Genomic DNA, 14,105 nt, shown 5'->3' on the forward strand with positions numbered 1-14,105 from the left:
AGGGGTGGGGGCTAGGGCCCGCAGCCCCCCACCCCACCCCGTCACCCCGGAGCGAGAGGAGATCTGCTTTCTTGGTTTTGCTTCTTTTCCCCCACCCCCACCCGGGGGCTGGGGCGAGGGGAGTCAGGTTACAGGGTGCTTGGGGAGGGGGGCTTAGGGGTGGGTCTATCTTTCTATCTCGCTTTCTTCCCCCCTCCCCAGCTCTTTGTTCCCCCTCCCCACACACCCCCTCCTCTCCTCTCCCCTCCCCTCCTCTCTCCTCTTCTCCCTTCCACCACCTCTCTCTCTCCCTCTCTCCCCCAGCTTTTGTTTCGCCATGCCTAGTCTAGTGGTATCTGGAATAATGGAAAGAAATGGGGGCTTTGGAGAACTAGGATGTTTCGGGGGAAGCGCTAAGGACCGAGGGCTGCTGGAAGACGAGCGCGCCCTTCAGCTGGCTCTTGATCAACTCTGCCTCCTGGGTTTGGGGGAGCCCCCCGCCCCCACGGCGGGCGAGGACGGGGGAGGTGGGGGGGGCGGCGCCCCCACGCAGTCGGCCGCCCCCCCGCAGCCGGCCCCGCCGCCGCCGCCCGCGGCGGCCCCGGCCGCCCCGAGCGCGGCCCCCGCGGCGCAGACGCCCCAGCCCCCCACCGCCCCCAAAGGGGCGAACGACGCCAAGCTCTGCGCGCTCTACAAAGAGGCCGAGCTGCGCCTGAAGGGCAGCAGCAACACCACGGAGTGCGTTCCCGTGCCCACCTCCGAGCACGTGGCCGAGATCGTGGGCAGGCAAGGTAAGCGGGCGTCCGGACACTGCGAGGGTTGGAGTGGGGGCTTGCTGTCCCCGGCGCGGAAAGTTCATCGCTTCCTCCTTTGCGCGCCTCTGGCTCTGTCCCTTCCCGACAAAGGGGGCCCCGCCCCCTGCCCAGATTCCAAGTGCCACAAAGTTCCCTGCTACCCCTAGTCAGGACGACTCTCGGGACCCTTCCTCCCCTGGGGCTCCGCCCGTAGACAAAGAAATATCCTGGAACTGGGAGAGGAAAGGGGAGGGGGAGTTGCCTCCCAATCCCAGGGTCTGTGCGGAGGGGGTGTCGGCTCCTGGCTGGAAGGACTGACGGAATGTGCAATTACTTGGGAGCCCCTACTCTGGTATCTGCTTGTAGACTGGGGAGGGGGCACTCCTGGGACCTTCTGCTGTTGGAGTTGGGGACTCTGAGGGAGACCTAGTCCGTGAAGCCCGACTGAGGATCTGCCTCTTTGTTGGGCTGAGTGTAGGAATGAAAGGGGGTGTGGCCCAGGGAGGGTCCCAGTCTGGGGAGAGGTGATGAGGGAGCCCTTGGCAAAGAGGGGTCCCTTGGTTGCCTGCACACCGAAGTTGGAGGGCCCCTGTGTTTGGGGAGGGGGAATCTCTGAGAAGGTACCAGTCCTGGTGTGGGCCTCTCTTCCTCCTCCTTGCTTTTGTTCTGGGCCGGCCACAGCCTGGAGCCAGGGGTCTGCAGAGAAGTCTCTGAGTGAATTCGTGGGACAGGGCAGGAAGGGCATGTCGGTAAAGGGGGACAGAAACCTCCACTTGGAATATGGGGGGGTTGGGTGCGTGTCTGGGTGTGCTGGAAGGGGTGTTGAATTAAGCCAATAGAGTATGTTACCACACCCTCCCAGCTCAGCATCCCTGGATGGGTGGGAGTGTTGGTAAGAACCCAAATTGAACAACCTGGATCTTGGGGACCCTTCCTCTCCCAGCTTCTTGGGGGGGCGGGATTTGGATATTGCAAAGGGGCTGGGTTGGGAGGTGGAGTGGGGGGAGGAGCTGTCCCACAGTGGGGAACAATGGAGGGGCTGCATTCCGCGGGAGTAAAGAAGAAGGCCTGTTCCTGGCAGTGGAGGGGAGGCAGTCTGGGGCCCCTACTCCATATCCCACTTCATCCGCCCCTGTGTTGGGGCTGTGGAGGATTTGGAATGGAGGGCTGAGTGGAGGAGGGGAACTTGCCCCTCCCCTGCACAGCGCCCCCTCCCTCAATCTCTTGGGGGGGGTTCTCATTTAGAAAGTTGGATTTCCCCTCCTTATCAAACCCTGGGGATTCAGAGCCTGGTGTTGGGTGGGGATATTAATATCTTTACTTGGGCGAGGTCTTGGAAGACGCCAGAATTTAATGGGGTCCTTTACTCTTCTGCCTCCTTAGCAAATGTGTCTGCCCGTCGTAAAAGTAGAACTTGTCCTAGTAGAATATTGTCAGGGAACAGAAGTCCTCCCTCCCCATTCTGTAAGCATATGGAAGTCCTCTCACCTCCCTCCTGCTGCTGTGGGTCTAGTGTTTCTCTTGACTTTGACCTCTAGTCTAGGGATGCTTCTTCAGGGTTGCAGAACCCAAGGTGCTGAGGCTGCTGCGTTCTGTACTGTCTGGCCTCAGGCTTTCTCCCTTGGGTTTGTCCTCCCAAACTCCAGATCTCCCAAAGACACCTAACTCCCAATGAAGTTTCTGGATTCAAAACTTAGGAGCCAGAACCTAGAGGTGCCCATCGGAGTGGCACGTAAACAGAGGTGGCAGAAAGTATTGTTCTATCCTCCGAGCCTCAGGAACCAAGCCACCATCCACATATTAAAACAGCAAGGCCACAAGTACGATTTCTTATCTGCCAACAGGTCTGAAAAGAAGCCGGGGTTACATTTTTCCTTCCTAATATGTGTTAGGACCATTCCTCACCCACTGCGTCCCACCGATTCATTAGGGTTAGGAAAGACACTTTGGGAATGGAGGAAGGAGAACGAGCAAGCTCACCGGAGGCCTGCAGTTGAGGGTAGGGGCAGTTACAGGAGTGGTCTTATGGCTTTGGATGGGTACACGAGGAAGGACACCCAGCACTGAGATGTGCCTGAGGAGCTCAGGGATTGTCAGAGTGGAGCAAAAGTGTAGGTGTGTGATGTACAGTCTGTGCGCTGGGTGAAGGTGAGATGGAGAGGGCCTGTGGACTGTGGAGGGGTGTTCTGCTCACCCTACAGTACAGCTTGGATGGGGGCACCCTGCCCATTGCCTTAGGCCCCGTAGGCCCCTGGACTGCAGGAGCGGTAGGAGACAGCTCTGTAAAGCCAGGCAAGTCCACCCAGCCCGAGGTCTGCAGAGTTTTCTGAAGGGCATTCCTGCTTCCCCCTCCTCTTCTCTTTGTCTCGCTTTTCTTTTTCTTCCTGCCTCTCCCAGCCTCCCAGCTCTAACCTGATCCTCCTTCAAAGCAGGAGCTGGGGTCCAGAAATGCACAGCTCCCCTCTCCTCAGCCTCCTCATCTCAGGCCTGCCCTGGGCCGCCGGCAGGGAGTACAAGAGGCCAGGCCTTAGCTCCTCTGGATGATACTATCTTCCTACTTTCTTCTCCCTTGAGATTCTGACCCCTTGAGCCCCACCCCAATCCCCCACACTGAATCAGGTGCTGCAAATGCTTTATGGTGTGGAGAAGCACAGAGATTATGGGGTCTCTCACCTCCCTCCTGCTCCCTCCTGGTTTAGTGTTTCTCCGACTTTGGTCTCTACTTCTAGGGATGCTAGGAGGGCCTCAGGAGGTCACAGCACACCGTAGCCAGTGTCCCTGGGTGAGCTAGAGGACAGACTCTTTTAATGAATGGAAGTCACATGAGTAGACTGGGTTAATGAGTGCATTGGAGCTTTGAGCAAAGACCAGGAGTGAGAGGGAGGCGAGATGGAGGGAGTGGACATGCTTAGGGAAGTTGGTGAGGTTTTGGGTTAGCCGCTTCTCTCAAAGGCTCTGAAGGAGGGGGTCTCAGAGGAGTGTATCTTGAAGGCCCTTAATGGAACACAAGACAAACTAGTGCATTCAGTTGGTCAATGGATTGGTCAAGTTGGGGGGGTAGGTTGTGTTTGTAGTCTTGAAAATGTCACTGGATCAACTGAAGGATTTTCGGGAAGCTGGGATTCTGGGGGGGATGTACAAACTTCTTTGTCCTGTAAATTTTTTCCCATTCTGTCCAGGCTGCAAGATTAAGGCTCTAAGGGCCAAAACCAACACCTACATCAAGACACCTGTGCGAGGTGAGGAGCCGGTGTTCATGGTGACTGGGAGGCGGGAAGACGTGGCCACAGCCCGGCGGGAGATCATCTCCGCTGCTGAGCACTTCTCCATGATAAGAGCCTCACGCAACAAGTCTGGCGCCGCCTTTGGCGTGGCCCCTGCTCTGCCAGGCCAAGTGACCATCCGTGTACGAGTGCCCTACCGCGTGGTGGGACTGGTGGTGGGCCCCAAGGGAGCGACCATCAAACGTATCCAGCAGCAGACCAACACGTACATCATCACTCCCAGCCGGGACCGCGACCCGGTGTTTGAAATAACCGGCGCACCGGGCAACGTGGAGCGTGCGCGGGAGGAGATCGAGACGCACATCGCTGTGCGCACCGGCAAGATTCTTGAATACAACAGCGACGGCGACTTCCTGGCTGGCAGCCCTGACGCTGCCTTGGACAGCCGCTACTCAGACGCCTGGCGGGTGCATGCTCCAGGCTGTAAGCCGCTCTCCACCTTCAGGCAGAACAGCCTGGGCTGCATAGGCGAATGCGGTGTGGACTCGGCCTTTGAGGCCCCGCGCCTAGGCGAGCAGGGCGGGGACTTCGGCTACGGTGGATATCTGTTTCCGGGCTACGGCGTGGGCAAGCAGGACGTGTACTACGGCGTGGCGGAGACAAGCCCCCCGCTGTGGGCGGGCCAGGAGAACGCCACGCCCACCTCGGTGCTCTTCTCCTCTGCCTCCTCCTCTTCTTCAGCCAAGGCACGCGCGGGCCCCCCAGGCGCGCATCGCTCTCCTGCCACCTCTGCGGGGCCAGAGCAGCTGACCGGGCTCCCTCGGAGGCCACCCGGAGAGCCACTGCAGGGTTTCTCTAAACTGGGGGCCGGCGGGCTGCGGAGCCCCGGTGGCGGGCGGGACTGCATGGTATGCTTTGAGAGTGAAGTGACAGCAGCCCTGGTGCCCTGTGGACACAACCTTTTCTGCATGGAATGTGCAGTGCGCATCTGCGAGAGGACGGACCCAGAGTGTCCTGTCTGCCACATCACTGCCACACAAGCCATCCGAATATTTTCCTAAGCTCCGTGTCCCTGGTCTCCTGGGCCTGCTCCCTCGGGTGCCGCCCTGGACCTGTAGGGCTTTTTGAAAAAATCAGTGACTACAGGGCAAGGTGCTTGAAAATATTCACTCGCTGGGGTGGGGACAGGGAGGCCTGAGTGGCTGGGGGCGGGGCCATTTTCAGAGCCTCTCTTACCCTTCGGGAGGGGCCATAAGTTTTACTAGAGTTACAACTCTGATACCTCAACACACCCTTAAATCTGGAAGCAGCTAAGAGAAGCTTTTGTTTAGCCAGAAGTGGCCACCAGGACATATATCCTGACCTTTCCCTTCTCCCTATCCACGAGTCATTTTGCCCCTTCTCTGGAGGGGTAAGAACGGGGAGAATTGCCATCTGTAGCTAGAGGTGCTCTTCGTGATCCCCAGCCCTCTGGTCCTGACCTCCCATCTCCCAACATGACCCTTTATCCCCCTCCCACACACACACACACTCATATCCTGAGTTCCCAACAGTATAAGGAGATGGGGGCCTATTAAAGATCTGGGTAGATCTTCTAGGGTGGTGGAGGGTGTCGATAAAGGGCTCACAACTTACCTGTCTTACAAAGCTGGGCTAGAGATCTGGAAAGAGGGGCTTCTCTTTCCCCTTCAATTTTTTGCTTGGCTTTTCCCCAGTTTTTTTTTTTTTTTTTCTTCTAGATCTGCCCTTTGGTTTCTGTTGTTGGTTGTTGTTGTTTTCCCTATTCTGTTCCCCTCTCCCTCAGCCCCCAGGCACATGTTACTTTCAGTCCCTTGTTCCTCTTGCCTCTTCTAGCCCAGCTTTGGGGATATCATCTTCCTGGGAGAGAAGTCTGGAGACCGTTTCGATAGCCCCCACCTCCAGTTCCTCTTCATGTAGTGGACAGCCCTTCCCCCCGCTCCTCCAAAGAATCAGTTCCAGTTCTTGATGGAATGCAGTTCTAGACTCAGTGACAGTTTGAGACGGGAAACTAGTAATGGGGTACATGAAAGGTTGGAACCCCGCCTTTATCATCTATGGGCATTATACTTAGGGAGCAGTTCTCATCCTGGGTCTTCTGCCCAGGGGAAGGGAAAGCAGAAAGTAGGAAAAGTCCTGGGGCAAGAGAGATGTGTCTGGAAGGGCTCCCCTCCCCCTCACCTGCAGTGGCCTACCCCCTGACCTCTCGGCACCTAGCTGAACCATTATTGAATCCTTATTAGCCACAAATCATGAATTCTCTGTCTTACCCACTGGCTGAGGAGAGAGGCCAGATCTTTGGTGAGGGGTCAGGCCAGGGCAGAGCAGGACTGGGGTGCCATGGAGCCTGTTACAAGAATCAGGTATTGTAATAGGTCTAGCACCCCTTCATTGCTCCTCTTGCTCACTTGTGTCTGTCAGCAGCCTCCGACCCTCCCGGTTCCGCTGGCCGGGCCAGGAGAGGATGGGTAACCAGGAGGCCCAGGAGATGCTTGTATATAATTGGGTGGGATATTCTGAGCTCTAGCTCAGGAGTCCCACTCTTCCTGGATGGGGAAAGGATGTGGGATGAGGGCAGAGGGAGGTCTCTCTCTCTTGCCTCTTGTGAATTAACTCCCTTTGCCTCAGCCGTCCCCTCCAGACCACCAGCCTGGGAGGGGAGAGGAAGGAGGTCACAGCCCAGAAAACTGGCCTGTGGCAGCTTCCCTCCTTTCCACCAATGTGAGCCATCTTGAGATGTCTGTACAATAGAAACCAAACCAAATGGGCACCCTGGGTTGCCCAGGGGCAGGGGATGGGAGGGGGGTGGGAAGAAGGGATGTCTGTCTGTCAGTCCCCTCCCCCTCTCCACTCCTTAGGCAAAAGACTGTTAGACTAGGGGCTCCACAGATCCAATCCCACCCTTGCTGAGTGAGCCTTTCCTAGAAACAAGCGCAAAAGTGAGCGATCGAGCGAGCGGCAAAACAAAGCAATGGGGGAGTGAGATGGGCGACCTACAGAGGAGAGGAAACAAAAATAGCAAAAAAAGAAAAAAAAGCAGTTCTTTATAATTTAATATTCTATTTTAATAAAGGCATTTATTACCGTATAAATGTAGCAAAGAACCTGGGCTAATATGAAAAAAAGACTTTTTATTAGGTAATTTATTATATGAAAAGGATATTTTATTTTATGATAAAGTGATCCTTAAAAAAAAAACTTTAGAAGGTTTAGAATATATGTAGGGAGAGAAGAAAAAAGTACATTTGTATTCAGAGTTAAATCTTAAAAAAAGTTTTTAATATATGTTCGGGTTTATGTTCTTTTTTTTCCCCCCACTTTTTTTTGGGGAGAAATGTCATTTGCTTTTCTTGGGGGAACATCCTGGGGTGGATGGTGGAGAGGGGATGGGGAGTTGGTCCCTTCTGGGGCCCCCACCAGTAGATTGGATTTCACTCTGTGGGCTCCCCTCCCCCTCCCCCTCAGGGGAGCCGGCAGAGCCAAACAAAGGAAGGGATTAACCAGAAAGGAAGAAGCTTTGGGAGTAAGGACTGAGGGTCCTGGAGTGTCCCTCCTTCCCCTACCCGGTGCCAGGGGCAGTCAGGAGGGAAAGCCAGAACTGAGGCCTAATAGGCCTACTGAAACCCTCAGAGGTGTGAGATTTAAGAGAAATAGATTTTTTTTTTAACCAAAAAGTTTTAAAAAAAAATGAGAAGAGAAAGAAAAAACCGAGGGGTTTAAAAGAAGAGAATACTACAAAATAATTCAAATTTATTTCATATAATCCTAGAGAAAGAAAAAGAATTACTAGTTACTTAGTAGACGATACTCAAGATAGCTTAAAGTTTAGTAGCATTGTGGGCCTCTGAGCCCGGTAGAATGTATAAAAGTATGGGGAAAAAAAAGACTAGAGGCCAGTGGCTGAACTGCCCTACCCCTGGGGACAGGGCTAGAGCAGGCGGCTAGCTGAGATTGGGAGCTTCCGGTCTGCTGGGGTTGGTTCTGAGAATCCTTAGGTTTAAGTGCAGGATAAGTACAGGAGAGGCTCTGTCCTAGGGTCTTTGCAAGGGTACACACTGGTCATCGGAAGCTTGGTGAGGCTGGGCTGAGCTTGGCCATCTGTTAGGAAGCCCCAACTAATGTTCAACCCTCCCAGGCCACCCTGAGGAAGTCCTTGAAGTCACCTCAGTCCACCTTGCTACAGGTGGAGCTATTCTGTGAATGAGCCAGCAACGACTGATCAGCTCAGCCTGCAGCACCCATGCAGTGTGGGAGCGGCATTGCAGTTTCTAGCGCTGTTTCCCTTCACATCTGTAGTGGGGATTCTGTTCATTTGTTGTTTTTTGACACAGGGTCTCTAGCTCAGTCTGGCCTTAAACTAGCAGCCATGTGGCTGCCTCCAGTTGCTGGGCCTACAAGGTTCTAACCACTACTCCTGGCTTTGTGGAGAAGTTAACATCCCACGAAAGACTTCCGACTCAGGAAGTAGAGTGCAAGTATTGTCCTTATGGGCCTGGGAGAACTCCCCCACCCCACCCCCAAGAACCGATAAAAGTGCAGAAACTTGGGTGGCCTCGGTGCAACCCTTGTGTCTCAGCTCCCAGCTGTGTTCAGATAGGGAACACCCATAGGGCCAAATCACATCACCTTCCCCACAGGAAGCCGGAAGCCTGGCTTTTGCATGTGAGAAATAGGCATTTTTAAGCACTTGCTTTCCATCAGCCCCAGCTAGCAATCGGATCAGGAATGGGAGAGGCCTCTTGGCTTTAGCTTAAGCGAGCAGGATACCAGTGATTGACATTGCCACTTGACCCTAGAGCCCAAACACATCTCCCTCTCCCCAATTTACTCTTCTCATCCCATCTAGAGACTAGAAGTCCCCCTGCCCCTTTTTGCCCTAGGACCCTCAGTAGTTGGAGATGGTAGCATCTGGGAATGGGGAGGCTTTCCCCAAGCATACCTGAGGGTGAGTGCTCAGAGGGTCCAGTGGTTGGGTGGAGATAGCCCTGGGGCAGGGAAGATGGTCTCTCCACTGTAGAAAGTAGAGTAGGATCGTGGTCAGACTTAATTTGAGGCATCCAGTGACTCGTACAAAAATCACCAAGGAAGATTTCAAATGCAAAGTAAAGGTGGGAAATAAAATAGACCCATGAATAATCAAGTCAAAGTGATGTTGCACACAATGCAGAGAAACCAAGAAGGGGGAGGGTTAATGTATTAAATGTGCTATTGAGAAGTTAATTTTATTAAAAGTATTATTACTTAAGGCTCTGTCTCGCTGTGTGCCAGCTGGATCTTGGGTAGCAGTTGCTGTGGGGTGGTGGTGGTCTGGTGTGGAAAGTGGATATTTCCAGGGTTGCCTGCCATCATCCCTTACTTGGATGGCCATCTCTTGCCTCTCTGGAAAAAGACATTGACCCCCTACTTTTCCAATTTCAGTTCCTCCTGTTTAGGGATAGGACAAAGACTAGATGGGATGTTTACCTCCCCATCTTAGGAACCCCTCCTCAGTACACATACCAGGCTGGTATCTTCCCCAGTGCCCCTGGCTTTGGAGTGACCTCAGTTCTTGGCACCAGGGCTTTAGGTACCAGATGGAGCTGGAGGATGCTTTCTTTGTTTCGCCTTCCAAATACCCCTCCCCTCCACACAATCTTCATCCCCCACCTGCCCGAGGGGTTGGCAGAGGGACGGGTAGGTAACTCCTGCCCCTTTGGCACCGTCCCCAGACCCCATGGAACTCCAGAAGCAGGCGGGGGGGGGGGAGTGGATGTTGTAGGGATGACAGAAAGGGGTGGAGAAGGGGATCAAGGACTCAGAGGAGGAGTCAAAGTTGGAAGGGTGGCACAGACAGCCTGACAAGGGACAGATGGAAGGCAGCAGGGTAGCCAGGCACAATACAAAAACACCTTTATTTTCCAGCCCTCGCCTGTAAGGGGTCCAGGTGATGGAGAGGAATGTGGTGGACAGATCATGTGATAGGGCATGATGACCTTGGGTGCTAGTGAACAGGGACTCAGGGTAGGGAGAAGTCCTGCAGTAAGGGAGGTGGAGGCATCCGAAGGCTGAAGGCAGAACACAGGGCTGGCCATAGCTGAAGTCAGAGGTTGATGCAACAGGCCCTCTTTTCCCCAGGGCCAGGATCCTGTCCAGCTTGGGCATTGCCCAGGGTGATGGCACTGGTCCGGGTGCTGTTCTGCTTGGATACCTTTGCAAAGATTTCTAAGGACAGAGGGAAATAATCAGGCCAGAAGTTTAATGTCCTGCCCCCTAGTGCCACACTTCCCATGCCAGTTTGGAGCACAGGTGGCTACCCCGAGGAAGAGTTTTTGCTGGAACAAAGTAGTCTTGATACCTGGGTCCTGTCTATCTTCCTGGGTAAGGAAAGAACCCACTTAACCCCCTAAAACATGAGGCCCTCCGGTTGCTTCCCTCAGCCCTAGGATGAGTGGAGAGATGGGAGGTGGGACCAATGGCTCAGAGTAGGCTAGAGGCCACAGTGAACTGAGAGTTAGGGCAGGGTCCCACCCAGAATGGAGTAAGTACCCAATGGGCAGGCTCTTACCTTTGAGGACGGTCTCGAAGGCTAGCTCAACGTTGGTGGAGTCGAGGGCTGACGTCTCCAGGAACAGCAGGCCATTGTTTTCTGCCAGGAAGGGAAGCACATATTAGTTATGGATCTACAGCAACAAACAGAACATTTATTTACTGCTTTCTAGGTCTCTTTTCTATATGCCAAACCCTTGGAAGATAGTAGCTTATTTAATCCTTCATACAAGCTATAGAGTAGGTTCATTTAGGAAAGTAGAACCTAGAAATGCAGGGAGAAGGAAGAAGGAACTTGAGCCAATGGCCTACATCTAGTAACTGACCAAAAAGAGGCCAGAAGCTGTTCCCTAACCCACCGCATTGAAACCCAGAGAACATCTGGGGAGATGGCCACCGGGAGTCTGCAAGAGCCTCTGAGTATTTCTTTCTTTCTTTTTTTTTTTTTTTTTTTTTGGTTTTTTGAGACAGGGTTTCTCTGTGTAGCCCTGGCTGTCCTGGAACTCACTCTGTAGACCAGGCTGGCCTGGACCTCAGAAATCCGCCTGCCTCTGCCTCCCGAGTGCTGGGATTAAAGGCGTGCACCACCACGCCCGGCTCGCCTCTGAGTATTTCAGGGTGGGGCTGTTGTAGAATCAACTGTGAACAGCTGCTATTGAAGACAGTCTCACAGCCAGGAGTCTAGGGAGACACATGAGTTCCCAAAGGGGCTGGAAGCAGTGAACCACATGAGGGAAGACAGACCATCCATGGCCCTAAGTGTATGAGCAGGGGAGGTGGAGTTAGACAGAGAGGGAGGGGCTCTCACCAGCAAACATGCAGGCCTCCTCAGTGGGGACCTCTCGGGCCTGGCTGAGGTCACTTTTGTTCCCCACGAGCATGACAACAATTGTGGCTTCGGCATGGTCATACAGCTCCTTTAGCCAGCGCTCCACCACAGCGTAGGTCTGGTGCTTGGTCAGGTCAAATACCAATAGTGCCCCCACGGCCCCACGATAGTACCTGTGTGGGGTGCAGGGAGGGGTGGACAGGGACTAGAGAGGGCTGACAGGCTTAGTCCTGGAGCACAGTCATCAAGCTAAATGTCTGACATCAGTGTGTCAGCAATCAGGCAGGGCCCCCACCCCTTCAGGGGACTCAAGCCTCCCAACTGCAGGGAAACCGATCTCAGAGCCTTTGAAGCTTCACCTCCCTGTTCCAACCTCCCACCAGCTCCTCAAAGACACTCCGCTTCCTTGGTCCTTTGCCTGACTTCAGCCCTGCCCATCTACCAGTGCCCCTGTGGATGCTCATCAGGTATGTCCCTTGCTGTCTTTCTCACACAGATCACACAGTAGCTTCATCTGCTGGCATCTCTCCAAGGTGAGCCAAATGCCTGCCTCTTGGACCAGTACCTGGCCTAAATTCCTGCAGATATTTAGCCTCATTCTAGAGCCTCGGAGTTCAGAGGTTTAAGACCAAAGGTATCTAATTATTCCTTGTTTTGTTTTGAGACAAGAACTTGATAGATAGCCCAGGTTGGCCTCAAAAATCAAGGCAATCCTCTGTTTGAGCTGGTATTACAGGCACGAAGCACCGTCCCTGGCTTATTCCTAGTTTATGGACAAGTCAACCAAGTCTTAGAAGAGTGGTGGATGGGTGTGGGCCTGTAGTGTACACAGTAATAACCCCTGCTTCCTGCTTCCTGTCTCTGGCGGTTCTATCTTCCACCAAACATGACAGACCACATTTCAGACCGCTGAACCTGATACTGGTCAGGAGACACTTTGGGTATGGCCACAAGGCCTAATTTTCTGAGGTTTTATAAACTATGTATAAAATACTCCGTTAGAGATATGCCTAGCACATAGGAAGCCATGAATTCAATTCCAAGTATAATACATATATATAATCCACCAATCAATCAATCAATCAGCCAATACAATTTTAAAAAATAGTGACTGTGAATGGTGGAACATTCCTTTAATGTTCTCTATTAAAGTTCTACCTCCAGTACTCAGAAGGCAGAGGCAGTGGATCTGTGTGAGTTCCAGGCTAGCCTGGTCTACATAGCAAGTTCCGGACCAGCCAGGACTACATACTGAATTCTAGTTCTACATGTGAGCTCAGGCCAACCTGGTCTACAAAACATACTCCAAAGTCTGGCTTGCCCTGGGCACGTGATTAGACGTGTTGCCAAGAGTAGAGCACTGTGCTGAAGTGAGGGGGCGCTCTCAGTCCACGCACCAATCTAAACAAGGTCCATTCTTCCTGTATTACTCAAAAAGCTCCACAGAATGCAGGGTGGAAAGTGCTCTCTCTGTATCTTCCTGGGCACATGAGAGGCTTAGTAAGTGGGGCCATGGCTTGTGTTAGTGATCGTTACATCCTATCTGTCCCTGTTGGTCAGTCACAGCACTTGTGTCCCCGTGATTTCCACCCCAGGAAACCCACGGCAGAGTCTCCTGCCTCCCATCCTCCCACACCTAGTCCAGGAGAGTCCTGGTTTCCCAGGTTCCTCACAATGCCCCCAGGCCTAGGCTCACGCAGAGGTGATGGCTCTGTATCGCTCCAGGCCAGCCGTGTCCCAGATCTGTGCCTTGACAGCAGCGGTGCCCAGCATTACGGTGCGGGTGGAGAACTCAACCCCGATGGTGGTGCGGCTGTCGTGGCTGAACTCATTGCGGGTGAACCGGGACAGCAGATTGGTCTTGCCCACGCCTGACTCGCCGATCAGCACCACTGAGGGAGTGGAGAGAGGAGGTCTGAGCCCCGGGCAGAGCAGCTCTGAGCCTACCTGAGCTCGACAGTCTGTCCCACCAGAAAGAGGAGCTGAGATCAGAAAAGCAAGAAAAGAGTTGTCTCTTCTGGCAGAGACACTGAGGGCATTGGCCACAGTACATAGGACATCTGTCTAGGGCAGGGGAACAGAAGGGCAGGGGCTGCTGAGGCAGCAGGGCGCCACAGTTAAGAGCAACAGCTGTGGGCTGCTGGCAGAGCGAATGAGAAAGGATAAAGGCACGGAAGGCCTGGAGTGCACATTTCTGGACTAGGGAGTATGGGAAGGACGCAGATGTCTGTATGTGCATTGGAAGGATGAGGAAGAAGGGTATGTTGTGTGGTCCCATGGAAGACTGAGGCTAAGGTTGGCTGGTGACACTTCTGCGGGTGAGAGGCAGGTGCTGGAGTGCACCTTCACGCATGCGCGTGCGTTACTGCCTCTCCTTTGTTAGAAGCATTCCTATTCATCCATCCGCTGCCCTGTCCTCGGGCCTGAGGCAAGGTTTTAATGCTAGGCAGGTATCTGCCCCTACTGGCTTTGTGGCCTTTTAATTTTGTTTTAAGATTTATCTATTTTATGCGAGTGAGCATGTTGCTTCTATGTGTGTTTGTATACCACATGCATGCCTGGTAGAGTGTCAGATCACCTGGAACTGGAGTTAAAGATGAATGTGACCATCATGTGGGTAATTAATTACCACCTACAGAGCCACCTCTCCAGCCCCTTTTGTGACCTCTTTTTGGCAAACGACTTAACTCTTTCTACATCTTAGTGATCTCGTCTGTAAAATGCCAGTGGCTAAAC

At 53.4% G+C, this 14,105-nt stretch overlaps 2 protein-coding genes across 2 annotated transcripts in view; one reads left to right on the top strand and one right to left on the bottom strand.

Moving 5' to 3' along the window:
• The first annotated feature begins 265 nt into the window (after nucleotides 1-265).
• On the top strand, nucleotides 266-5,971 carry Mex3a (mex-3 RNA binding family member A). Its single transcript, XM_021196107.2, has 2 exons — nucleotides 266-770; nucleotides 3,953-5,971. The coding sequence occupies exons 1-2, from the start codon at nucleotides 317-319 to the stop codon at nucleotides 5,056-5,058; spliced, it is 1,560 nt and encodes a 519-aa protein (XP_021051766.1). The 5' UTR covers nucleotides 266-316; the 3' UTR covers nucleotides 5,059-5,971.
• Nucleotides 5,972-9,887: 3,916 nt separating this feature from the next.
• Nucleotides 9,888-14,105, bottom strand: part of Rab25 (RAB25, member RAS oncogene family) — a 6,078-nt gene continuing 1,860 nt past the window's right edge. Inside the window, exons 2-5 of the mRNA XM_021195573.2 lie at nucleotides 13,066-13,261; nucleotides 11,349-11,542; nucleotides 10,560-10,640; nucleotides 9,888-10,216 (exon numbers count right to left, since the gene is read on the bottom strand). Coding sequence (XP_021051232.1) covers nucleotides 10,095-10,216; nucleotides 10,560-10,640; nucleotides 11,349-11,542; nucleotides 13,066-13,261 — 593 coding nt within the window. The 3' untranslated portion in view covers nucleotides 9,888-10,094. The remainder of the gene's footprint in view (nucleotides 10,217-10,559; nucleotides 10,641-11,348; nucleotides 11,543-13,065; nucleotides 13,262-14,105) is intronic.

The sequence above is a fragment of the Mus pahari genome, chromosome 4 (genome assembly GCF_900095145.1).
Source record: "Mus pahari chromosome 4, PAHARI_EIJ_v1.1, whole genome shotgun sequence".
NCBI classification, from domain to species: Eukaryota; Metazoa; Chordata; class Mammalia; order Rodentia; family Muridae; genus Mus; species Mus pahari.